The 11,586-nt window shown below is 47.8% G+C and overlaps 2 protein-coding genes across 4 annotated transcripts; one reads left to right on the forward strand and one right to left on the reverse strand.

Annotated features, from left to right (window-relative positions):
* Window positions 1-310: 310 nt before the first annotated feature.
* Window positions 311-8,325, forward strand: ndor1 (NADPH dependent diflavin oxidoreductase 1). Of its 3 annotated transcripts, XM_028025269.1 has the most exons (15): window positions 311-435; window positions 970-1,158; window positions 4,714-4,791; window positions 4,927-5,024; window positions 5,095-5,193; window positions 5,266-5,367; window positions 5,444-5,668; window positions 5,863-5,990; window positions 6,057-6,268; window positions 6,344-6,451; window positions 6,532-6,646; window positions 7,405-7,551; window positions 7,665-7,783; window positions 7,877-7,971; window positions 8,112-8,325. In XM_028025269.1, exons 2-15 carry the CDS (start codon window positions 1,024-1,026, stop codon window positions 8,254-8,256), a joined length of 1,806 nt encoding a protein of 601 aa, XP_027881070.1. In that variant the 5' UTR covers window positions 311-435; window positions 970-1,023; the 3' UTR covers window positions 8,257-8,325. The 3 variants fall into 3 exon arrangements, with proteins under 3 accessions (XP_027881070.1, XP_027881068.1, XP_027881069.1); XM_028025267.1 differs by having other exon boundaries at window positions 5,863-6,268; XM_028025268.1 differs by having other exon boundaries at window positions 320-435; window positions 950-1,158; window positions 5,863-6,268.
* ntmt1 (N-terminal Xaa-Pro-Lys N-methyltransferase 1) lies at window positions 8,040-10,929 on the reverse strand. The gene is made up of 4 exons (XM_028025270.1): window positions 10,778-10,929; window positions 9,941-10,100; window positions 9,614-9,866; window positions 8,040-8,736 (listed from the first exon to the last, which is right to left on the reverse strand). The coding sequence occupies exons 2-4, from the start codon at window positions 10,097-10,099 to the stop codon at window positions 8,480-8,482; spliced, it is 669 nt and encodes a 222-aa protein (XP_027881071.1). The 5' UTR covers window position 10,100; window positions 10,778-10,929; the 3' UTR covers window positions 8,040-8,479.
* Between the last annotated feature and the right edge of the window lie 657 nt (window positions 10,930-11,586).

Raw genomic sequence — 11,586 nt, forward strand, 5'->3', positions numbered from 1 at the left:
TTCAACATGAGATTTTGGTTCTGATGAACCACAACTTAAATGTGACTTTAGAAAATAACCTTTAAGTACTAAAATACATTAGGACCAAATTTCTGTATTAAAATATTTTTATTGATCTGATAATATTCGGATCTTAAATGTTATATTTTCTTTAGCTGGAAGCAGAAAATCATCATAATTAACAGCATTAAAGGCTTTAAATCACCATTCTGGGCGGAATTAATCCATATAATGTGTTTCACTCAGAGATGAGTTACTGGATTAAGTCAAATTTTCTACTACAGAAAAATAAATATATAATCTCCCACTCTCTGTCTGGTTTTTGAATGCAGCGCGCCACCGGCTTGCCGTAAAGTGTTTCGTTTTTTCTGCTTTCTGGTTAGCTTCAACTAACTTTAAGGTCGTTTAAAGTTGTTCCCGAGAAAGACAGCACAGGTAAATATTTTATCTGCGTAGTTTCTTTCGTTGTGTGAGTTTAACATGAGTGGAAATTTAGCCCGAGTGGAAATATTTGGTCCTTTTCTCTGTTATCGGTCAGTTAGCAGCAGCTAGCAGCACTGATGAATGTCAGACAAAACCTGCTCAATTTCCTGCTTTTAAACACTAATTTAATCTAGTAAGGAAGAATAAAACTAAAGGAAAGTCAATATTTATTGGAAAAATACTCTAAAAATGTTTCTCTGTTTAAAACACAAACTTTATTGGTGAAAATAAACAGATACTGATGTTTAGATGTTTAGCTTCAGATCAGAAGATGATTTATTTTTGTCTAATATTTATATAAAAATCAAAGCAGACATTAGTTAACATGCAGGCTTGTTTTTATCTCCATGTGTTAGTTCGCATCGGTTCTGGTTCTGCTGGACCAGTTTAACGGTGTTTATTAAAATTAATTCATTTATATTTGCACTTTGTTGTTAAACTGTCCAGAAACTGAATGAGCTTTTAGTGGTTCCTGTTTCCGGGCAGATCAGGAGCATCGTTTCCATCGGCTCACTTTCACCGGGTTTTGGGTCAGACATCATGGCGGCTCCCGCTCTGCTGGTTCTGTTCGGGAGTCAGACCGGAACCGCCCAGGACACGGCCCAGCGGGTCGGCCGGCAGGCCCAGAGGAGGCGGCTGAAGGTCCGAGTTCTGCCTCTGGACGGATACAACGTGGTGAGTCGAGTCCGGTTCTGCTGCAGGTTTTTGCTCCTTCCAGCTTCCCACAGCATGACACTGCCACTGCCATGCTTCACTGGGGGCCAGACTTGTTGTCCCACCTGAGCAGTGCGACCCTGCAGCTCCTCCAGAGGCTCTGTGCTTAGGGCCATGTCAGTTGATCTCACTAGATTTTATTTCAGGGCATTGCAGTAAAAGGGGCTGAATACAAATTTATTTAAAAATGTTCAGATTTTTATTAGTTAAAAAATGTGTAAAATTTCTTAAGTTTCATAAAACATTTTTTTTGTTTGTTGCTTAAGTTTCTGCAGTTGAAAGGGAAACTACAGGAAGGGAAGGGAAACTACAGGAAGGGAAACTACAGGAAGGAAAACTACAGGAAGGGAAACTACAGGAAGAGGAACTACAGGAAGAGGAACTACAGGAAGGGAAGGGAAACTACAGGAAGGAAAACTACAGGAAGAGAAACTACAGGAAGGGAAACTACAGGAAGAGGAACAACAGGAAGAGGAACTACAGGAAGGGAAGGGAAACTACAGGAAGAGGAACTACAGGAAGGGAAGGGAAACTACAGGAAGGGAAGGGAAACTACAGGAAGGAAAACTACAGGAAGAGAAACTACAGGAAGGGAAGGGAAACTACAGGAAGGAAAACTACAGGAAGGGAAACTACAGGAAGAGGAACTACAGGAAGGAAAGGGAAACTACAGGAAGGGAAACTACAGGAAGAGGAACTACAGGAAGGGAAACTACAAGAAGGGAAACTACAGGAAGGAAAACTACAGGAAGGAAAACTACAGGAAGAGGAACTACAGGAAGAGGAACTACAGGAAGGGGAACTACAGGAAGAGGAAACTACAGCAAGGGGAATTACAGGAAGGGAAACTACAGGAAGAGGAACTACAGGAAGGGAAACTACAGGAAGAGGAACTACAGGAAGGGAAGGGAAACTACAGGAAGGAAAACTACAGGAAGGGAAACTACAGGAAGGGAAGGGAAACTACAAGAAGGGAAGCTACAGGAAGAGGAACTACAGGAAGGGAAACTACAGGAAGGGAAACTACAGGAAGAGGAACTACAGGAAGGGAAACTACAGGAAGGGAAACTACAGGAAGAGGAACTACAGGAAGGCAAACTACAGGAACAGGAACTACAGGAAGGGAAACTACAGGAAGGGAAACTACAGGAAGGGAAGGTAAACTAGAGGAAGGGGAACTACAGGAAGGGGAATTACAGGAAGGGAAGGGAAACTACAGGAAGGAAAACTACAGGAAGAGGAACTACAGGAAGGGAAACTACAGGAAGAGGAACTACAGGAAGAGAAACTACAGGAAGGGAAGGGAAACTACAGGAAGGAAAACTACAGGAAGAGAAACTACAGGAAGGGAAGGGAAACTACAGGAAGGAAAACTACAGGAAGGGAAACTACAGGAAGAGGAACTACAGGAAGGGAAGGGAAACTACAGGAAGGGAAACTACAGGAAGAGGAACTACAGGAAGGGAAACTACAAGAAGGGAAACTACAGGAAGGAAAACTACAGGAAGGAAAACTACAGGAAGAGGAACTACAGGAAGAGGAACTACAGGAAGGGGAACTACAGGAAGAGGAAACTACAGCAAGGGGAATTACAGGAAGGGAAACTACAGGAAGAGGAACTACAGGAAGGGAAACTACAGGAAGAGGAACTACAGGAAGGGAAGGGAAACTACAGGAAGGAAAACTACAGGAAGGGAAACTACAGGAAGGGAAGCTACAGGAAGAGGAACTACAGGAAGGGAAACTACAGGAAGGGAAACTGCAGGAAGAGGAACTACAGGAAGGGAAACTACAGGAAGGGAAACTACAGGAAGGGAAACTACAGGAAGAGGAACTACAGGAAGGGAAACTACAGGAAGGAAAACTACAGGAAGGGAAACTACAAGAAGGGAAGCTACAGGAAGAGGAACTACAGGAAGGGAAACTACAGGAAGGGAAACTGCAGGAAGAGGAACTACAGGAAGGGAAACTACAGGAAGGGAAACTACAGGAAGGGAAACTACAGGAAGAGGAACTACAGGAAGGCAAACTACAGGAAGGCAAACTACAGGAAGGGAAGGTAAACTAGAGGAAGGGGAACTACAGGAAGGGGAATTACAGGAAGGGAAGGGAAACTACAGGAAGGAAAACTACAGGAAGAGGAACTACAGGAAGGGAAACAACAGGAAGAGGAACTACAGGAAGGGAAGGTAAACTAGAGGAAGGGGAACTACAGGAAGGGGAATTACAGGAAGGGAAGGGAAACTACAGGAAGGAAAACTACAGGAAGAGGAACTACAGGAAGGGAAACTACAGGAAGAGGAACTACAGGAAGAGGAAACTACAGGAAGGGAAACTACAGGAAGAGGAACTACAGGAAGGGAAACTACAGGAAGGGGAATTACAGGAAGGGAAACTACAGGAAGGAAAACTACAGGAAGGGAAGGGAAACTACAGGAAGGGAAACTACAGGAAGGGGAATTACAGGAAGGGAAGGGAAACTACAGGAAGGAAAACTACAGGAAGAGGAACTACAGGAAGGGAAACTACAGGAAGGAAAACTACAGGAAGAGGAACTACAGGAAGGGAAACTACAGGAAGGAAAACTACAGGAAGGGAAACTACAGGAAGAGGAACTACAGGAAGGGAAACTACAGGAAGGGAAGGGAAACTACAGGAAGAGGAACTACAGGAAGGTAAACTACAGGAAGAGGAACTACAGGAAGGGAAACTACAGGAAGGGAAGGTAAACTAGAGGAAGGGGAACTACAGGAAGAGGAAACTACAGGAAGGGAAGGAAAACTACAGGAAGGGGAATTACAGGAAGGGAAACTACAGGAAGGGAAGGGAAACTACAGGAAGGAAAACTACAGGAAGGGGAATTACAGGAAGGGAAACTACAGGAAGAGAAACTACAGGAAGAGAAACTACAGGAAGAGGAACTACAGGAAGGGAAACTACAGGAAGGAAAACTACAGGAAGGGAAACTACAGGAAGAGGAACTACAGGAAGGGAAACTACAGGAAGGGAAACTACAGGAAGAGGAACTACAGGAAGGGAAACTACAGGAAGGAAAACTACAGGAAGGGAAACTACAGGAACAGGAACTACAGGAAGGGAAACTACAGGAAGGGAAGGGAAACTACAGGAAGAGGAACTACAGGAAGGCAAACTACAGGAAGAGGAACTACAGGAAGGGAAACTACAGGAAGGGAAACTACAGGAAGAGGAACTACAGGAAGGCAAACTACAGGAAGGGGAACTACAGGAAGAGGAAACTACAGGAAGGGGAATTACAGGAAGGGAAACTACAGGAAGGAAAACTACAGGAAGGGGAATTACAGGAAGGGAAACTACAGGAAGGAAAACTACAGGAAGGGAAGTTTCTTTTGCAGGTTTATTTATTTTCTTCTGGCTTTTTGTCAGAATTACAGCCTTAAAAAGTTACGTTAATTTAAAAGTCCTGTTCAATGGACCTGGTGGTTCTGTAGTGACCGGGCGGGTCCAGTAACGGTTCTGGTTCTGGTTCCTCTCCAGGCCGACCTGATCTCAGAGTCTCTGGTTGTCTTCGTTTGCTCCACCACCGGTCAGGGAGACGCTCCAGACAACATGAAGGTAACGCAAGGTTTACTCTGAGTACTGGGTCCGGTCCGGTCTGATCCGACCCGATCCGATCCGATCTGACCCGTCTGATCTGACCCGATCTGATCCGACCCGACTGATCCGGGTCGTTTTCCCGTTTCTCCCCAGAACTTCTGGAGGTTCTTGTTCAGGAAGTCTCTGCCGGCCGGGTCGCTGAGCTGCCTGGACTGTGCGGTTCTGGGATTGGGAGACTCATCGTATCCAAAGTTAGTCCAGAACCAGAACCCACTTAGAACCCGTTCAGGTCTCCGTTTAGAACTTTTTCTTCTTCTGCAGGTTTAATTTCGTGGCTAAGAAGCTCCAGAAGCGTCTGGTCCAGCTCGGGGCGGCCATGTTGGTTCCGGTGGGTCTGGCGGACGACCAGCACGACCTGGGGTGAGAGGTTCCTGCCGTCGCCGTAGCAACCGGGTCTGGACCGGACCGGGTCTAACTGTGCTCCCGCTGCAGGCCGGACGCCGTGATCGACCCGTGGCTCCAGTCGTTCTGGGAGAAGGTTCTGGTTCTGTACCCGGTTCTGTCCGAAGTGGAGCCGCTGAGGGACGATGAACCGTGAGTGACCTGACCCGATCCGACCGGGCAGCCGGTTCTGAGGCCCGGTTTGAAGGTTCGGTTGTTTGTCCCGCAGACTGCCGCCGTCGTACACGCTCCACTTCCTGGATGAGAAGACGGACCAGAACCCGGAGCGGACTGAGACCGTCCCGGAGCGGAACTGGACCGACCCAGACCGGCCCGTCCCCTCAGAATCCAGTCCGTACCCGGCCCGGATGCTGTCCAACCGCCGGGTCACCGACCCGACCCACTTCCAGGACGTTCGGCTGCTCGACTTCGACATCAGCGGATCCAACATCCAGTACGTGCTCCGGTCCGGTTCTGATCCTGGTCCAGTCCAGTCCGACGTGATTTCAGGGTTCTAGGTAGCCGGTCCGTTCCAGGTTTCTCAGTCGGTTCTGGTTTCAGCAGATCCATTTTGCAGGAATGATCCATAACGTTCCCAGACAGAGAACCGATTCCCGGTTCTGACCCAAACTCTGTGGTTCTGTTCAGGTTTTCAGCCGGAGACGTGGTTCTGATCCGTCCCCAGAACTCAGAGGACGACGTCCAGCGGTTCTGCCAGCTGCTCCGGTTGGACCCGGACTCCAGATTCACGCTGACGCCAAACGGCGACGCTCCAGGTAGATCCGCTCCACATAGATCCGCTGCTGCAGGTTCTGGTGCTGATCTGTGCGATTCTGACCCAGTTCCGGCCCGGCTGCCTCGGCCCTGCTCGGTGCGCCGCCTGGTGGAGCGTTACCTGGACGTGGCGGCCGTTCCGCGCCGCTCCTTCTTCGAGCTGCTGGCTGCCGTGGCGACCTCTGACCTGGAGCGGGACAAGCTGCTGGAGTTCTGCTCGCCGGCGGGTCAGGACCAGCTGCAGGCGTACTGCAGCCGGCCGCGCCGCACCGCGCTGGAGGTCAGAGGTCATGCCCGCCGTCTGACGTGACAAACCGGGCTCCCCGCGGTGACCCGGTTCTGGTTGTGGTTCCAGGTTCTGGCAGACTTTCCTCTCACCACAGCAGAACTGGAACCGGACCGGCTGCTGGACCTGATCCCAGAGATCCAGCCGCGCTCCTTCTCCATCGCCTCGTCTCTGAAGGTACCGCCGGGCCGCCGCCGCCGGGCTGCAGCGTCCGCCGGGCTGCAGCGTGACCTTTGACCCGGTTTGTCTCCCTGCAGGTTCTGCCTGGCCGGCTGCAGGTTCTGCTGGCCGTGGTCCACTACAGAACCAAGCTGCACCGACCCAGAATAGGGCTCTGCTCCAACTGGCTGGCCTCTCTGGACCCGGAACAAGGTCGGTTCTGGTAGCTGTTTGGGTCCAGTTCAGTGCAGTCAGAACCAGAACCACACCGGGTCTCATCTGGACCCAGATTCAGTCAGTTACTTTGTAGATGTGCAGCTTCTGCAGAATTTACGGTAAATTTATCAGGAGCTGCTTTTCTCAGTGGTGTGGTCGCCATGGTAACAGCAGGAGCTTCCTGAGAACCGGGTCGGACCCAGACGTGGAATAATTCAGAATTTGGAGCAAAAAAATTATTTTTATTCCTTAAAATGATTTTTAACCAGAGAAAAAAAAATAGATTATAGAATAAAAATATTTGCACTTTATTATTAAAATATAATTGATTCTTTTGACTTTGTGTTATAAATTTATTCTCATAATTTTCTGAATATTTCTTCATTTTTTAAAATTATGGTCCTCATATTCCATCCACCTTTAAATGTTATTTTAATTTTAATATCCTTATTAAATGCAGACAAAATGAAACCATTTTTTATTTTTATATTGTGTAAATTAATGTTTAGCTAATTTTAAAGTATTTATTTTGCATTAAGTTTGATTTTATTGTTAAAGTTAAAAGTTTCTCAGCAGAAATTTTAATTGTAGATCCAAAACAAATTGCAGAATATTTTATAAAGGAGATTCTTTATAGAAAAAGTTGTGTGGAAGGAAGAAATGTGGATTGTTTTTCTTCCATATAGAAATTTCAGGTTTTGTTTGTTGAGTTTCTGGATCATGACAGTGAGACCTGGTACTTCCTGTTCCTGTAGGCGAGGTTCTGGTTCCGCTGTGGGTGAAGCGGGGCGGCCTGCGGTTCCCTCCGGACCGGGACACGCCCGTGGTTCTGGTGGGACCCGGAACCGGAGTGGCTCCCTTCAGAGCGGCGCTGCAGGAGAGGCTGTCTGAGGGAAAAACAGGTGAGTTGTGGCGGCGGAGCTGCCGCTCCGGATCGGCTCGTCATCCTGATCCGGATCGGCTCGTCATCCTGATCCGGATCGGCTCGTCATCCTGCCCCCTCCTCTCCCTCCAGCCAGCGTTCTGTTCTTCGGCTGTCGCTCGGAGACCAAGGACTTCTACTTCCGCTCTGAGTGGGCGGCCATGACGGCGGCCGGGAAGCTGCAGCTCTTCACCGCTTTCTCCAGGGACCAGGTCAGAACCCGACCCGAACAGACCGGTTCTGACCCGGTGAGGTGTGTGGTGGAGTCCTCAGCTGTGTGTGTGTGTGTGTGTGTGTGTGTTCAGGAGGAGAAGGTGTACGTTCAGCACCGTGTGAGGGAGAGGGCAGCGCTGCTCTGGGACCTGATGAGCAACAAACATGGCTGCTTCTACATCGCCGGGTCAGTCCAGAACCAGAACCTCCTGTTCTGCTCTAGTTTTTTACGGATGAAGAGACCAGAAACAGAACTTTGTGTTTTTGCTGTTTTTATTTCGACCCATTGGTTCAAACGTTCCTGACCCGGTTTCTGGTTCTGTTCAGGAACGCCAAGCAGATGCCGGCCGCCGTGCGCGACGCGCTGCAGTTCGCCTTCCAGCAGGAAGGGGGCGTGTCCGCCCAGGAGGCGGAGCAGATGCTGGTCGCCATGGAGAAGACGGGCCGCCTGCAGAACGAGACCTGGTCCTGACCCGAGCCCTGGTTCTGACCCGGAGCCTGTGGTTCCGGTTTGAGCATCAATAAATCTGTTTGTCTCGTATCTGGCTTCATGTTTCAGAACCAGAACCAGAACCGTTCTGTCAGCCTCAGAGGTGGGAAAGTTCACATCAGGCCTGAAAAGGGGAGCTTAAAAACTGTCCAGGTGAGGGTGTTGCCGTGGCAACAGGCAACGCCGTGGCAACAGGCTCCGCCCCCTACCTGAGTGCCAGCGTGTGCACCTGGTAGATCTCCTTGGGGAAGTTGAGCTGCTGCTCCTCGTGGACGACCCGCAGGCCGGCCCGGCCCACCAGGCGCCGCACGATGTCCAGGTCCCGGCACACGCTGCTGTCCACGTCGTCGGGGACGACGCCTTCGTACGACACGTTGTCTTTGATGATGATGAGGCCGGCGGGACGAAGGGCTTTCTGGCAGCGCCGCAGGAACGCCACCAGGTGGTCGTCGGTCAGGTGACCTGCAGAAAAACCAAAAGTATTCATACCCCCAGAACCAGGAAGGAGAGGGGTGAAAAATCTGAAAAGTGTGGCAGACATTTATGTTCTCCACTAAACTTAAAATAAATCCCAGAAAAACCAAAGAAGAACGAGGAGAAAGTTCTGGTTCTGATGAGGCTCGTCTGTCAGCAGGTCGTAAACATTTCTGGACCAAAATATGTTTTTGTTCTTATGTTTTAGTCCAGATGATGTTTCACTGACTGATTAATATTTCCATTTTCTGAATATGAATTTAAATCTACGCCACATTTACAATTTTTACTCTTGTGTAAAAAAAATATATATTTTTAACTTCTGTCATAAAAAATCCTCATAAAATCCATAAAAGTTTGTTTCAAACAAACTATGAAGTGTTAGTCAGGCTAAGAAACGATATATCACTAGGAAAAAGACATAATAAAACTAATTTAAAAAAAATAAAGTCAGAATACCAGAAAAAATCATTTAGAAATTTGTAATAAAATGGGGAAAATATGTAATAATACGAGAATTTATACCAGAATAAAGTTATAATATTTCAGGAATAAAAGTTGCAATTCAAAAACTGAGAAAGAAAATGATATGAGAATAGCAAAATATTTCAAATAAAAATCATTTTTAAAGATAAGTTTAAAAAGCTCCAGAGCTCTGTCATAGAAACGTTTGGCGGTGTTAAAACTTCACTAATAATTCCTTTCAATTACTTATTACGACTACGCAAAGTCAAATTAGGAGAAATGTTCTTTGGGAGAGGCCATAATATCCTTGGTCTGGATATTTTAGATATGAAATATTTTGGATATTTTAGATATTTTGGACATCATGGACACATCTCAGCTGGATCCGGCCCTGACTCACCGATGACCCACTGGATCCAGATGACGTCGTAGCGGTCCGGTTCTGGGATGAACTCCTGCAGGCCGCAGCAGTAGTAGTTTCCGACCCGCTCGGCGTCGTCGCCCAGGAACGCCCGGGCCTTGTCCAGGAACTCCTGGGTCACGTCCACCAGGTCCACGGTCCGGAACAGCGGCAGCAGCAGCCGCTTGCTGATGCGGCCGATCCCCGCGCCGCAGTCCAGCGCGCGGCCCGTCCCCGTCTTCCCTTCGCCGTCCTGCGGGGGGCGCCACACGTTGGACAGGAAGCGGCCACGGCGCTCCGGACTGAGCTAACGCTAACGTCTCTTACCCCGAGAAACTTCCTGAGGAAGGCCTTGGAGCCGCTGATGTCGATGCTGGAGATGCTGCCGTAGCCGCCGAGCATCCCGTCAACGGTGGGCGGGACTTCCTTCCAGTAGTCCTCCGCATTGGAGTAGAAGCTGGACTTGTCCTCCGCCACGTCCCCCATCCTGTCCACAGAGACGAGGGGAGAGGTAGGACACAACCAGGGAGAGATGGAGTACTGATCAGCTGATTGGAGCCAATAATCAATAATTCAGGAGACATCCAACAGACAGAAATCATTCCAACACAACTTTACCAAAGTCATCCATCTTTCTAGATCAAGATGGATGAACAGAAAGGTGACTGACTGCATCCAGCTGTGTTAATGTTCTGACCCGGTTCGGGTCCACTTCCTGTCCGTCCCGCCCTCTAACAGGTGGGTCTGAACCTGTCAGTTCCAGGAAGTGGGGGCAGTAACCTTGACCATATTTGGCAGCAGCTCAGCTGTCCTCAGCCGCCACGTGACCATCAGTCATCCTGCGCTGCAGTGACTTACAGCTTATATTTCTGATGTGACCTGAGCTTTGGTCGCTTTAATAAAATGTCTGAACCGCTACAAACAACACGGAAACTCAACATCAATATCAGACGGAATACTGACTGATAATGGATCTAAAGCCTTACAGCAGAAAACCTGCTTTAAAAAGTCACTTTAAAGACCCAAACCTCTCTACTTCCTGCTAATTTAACAGCAAACTGCCGGTTAGCCGCTAGCCGCCGTTAGCTTCCCTCCCATCGGTGAGAAGCAGCAGCTCTGTCCGGCTCCGGGCAGCTTTAGCCCGGCTTAAACTCGAGGACTGACCTGGTTTAGTGTCCGCTGGACCTCTGGCAGTCCTCCTCAGCGTGTTTCACTCACTTTCTATTTGAGGACATCGCCACACTGACAGCACGTCATTTCCTTATTTGGTTTTCCTGGGAAATGGCCAGCAAGTAGCTCCCCCTGCTGGTAGATTTGAAGAAGTACAGAATCAGCAGCATCCAGGTTTATTGGCCTGGAAACGAACACGGTGAAATAATCTCACACAGAAAATCAGTTATTCAACGAGAGGATAAAATCCTTTTGCCCTGCAGCAGGAAGGTCCTGGGTTCGAATCCCGCCTTGATCTGGGTGTTATTCAGGGCAAAAGAAACTTACTACTTATTCAAAATGTTCCTTTAAAAAGAGATGAAACAATTATTTTATATTTAACAAAACAATATTTTATTCAAACTCATAATTCTTCTATAAATTCAGTAGATGTTGATGTAACTTTTTACAAATAGACATTACATTGTAAGAATCGTTCTCTAGGTTTCCTCCTCACTGGCCACAAGATTAAAAATTAAAAATCATAAACCTTTAGCAAAGTAATCTGGCTTTAGTAGATGCTGAACATAAACAGAGGAAGTGACTGAGGTTTTATCTCTGAAGTAAACACAATACAGATCAGTAAAACCGTTTAGAAATTCACATCTGTTGTTCAGGAGCTGCTAACTGAGATTCTCCTGACATAAAAACATGTTTGTAATCATTTGAGACTTTAATATGAATACTTTACCAGCAGATGTACTTTAATCAAACATGCAGTTATTATACCTGAGGCTATAAAACGCTGCATGCCCGGAAAAACG

This window comes from Xiphophorus couchianus, chromosome 8, assembly GCF_001444195.1.
Source record: "Xiphophorus couchianus chromosome 8, X_couchianus-1.0, whole genome shotgun sequence".
Taxonomy (NCBI): Eukaryota; Metazoa; Chordata; class Actinopteri; order Cyprinodontiformes; family Poeciliidae; genus Xiphophorus; species Xiphophorus couchianus.

Excerpts from the sequence above, each read along its gene's own strand:
- ndor1 (XM_028025267.1), top strand. The coding sequence starts at position 1,024 with ATGGCGGCTCCCGCTCTGCTGGTTCTGTTCGGGAGTCAGACCGGAACC. Across the intron at positions 5,194-5,265 it reads GACGACCAGCACGACCTGGG|GCCGGACGCCGTGATCGACC; the intron begins GTGAGAGGTTCC and ends CTCCCGCTGCAG. Across the intron at positions 7,784-7,876 it reads CCGCTTTCTCCAGGGACCAG|GAGGAGAAGGTGTACGTTCA; the intron begins GTCAGAACCCGA and ends GTGTGTGTTCAG.
- ntmt1 (XM_028025270.1), bottom strand. The coding sequence starts at position 10,099 with ATGGGGGACGTGGCGGAGGACAAGTCCAGCTTCTACTCCAATGCGGAG. Across the intron at positions 9,867-9,940 it reads TCCTCAGGAAGTTTCTCGGG|GACGGCGAAGGGAAGACGGG; the intron begins GTAAGAGACGTT and ends CGCCCCCCGCAG. Across the intron at positions 8,737-9,613 it reads CTGGATCCAGTGGGTCATCG|GTCACCTGACCGACGACCAC; the intron begins GTGAGTCAGGGC and ends GTTTTTCTGCAG.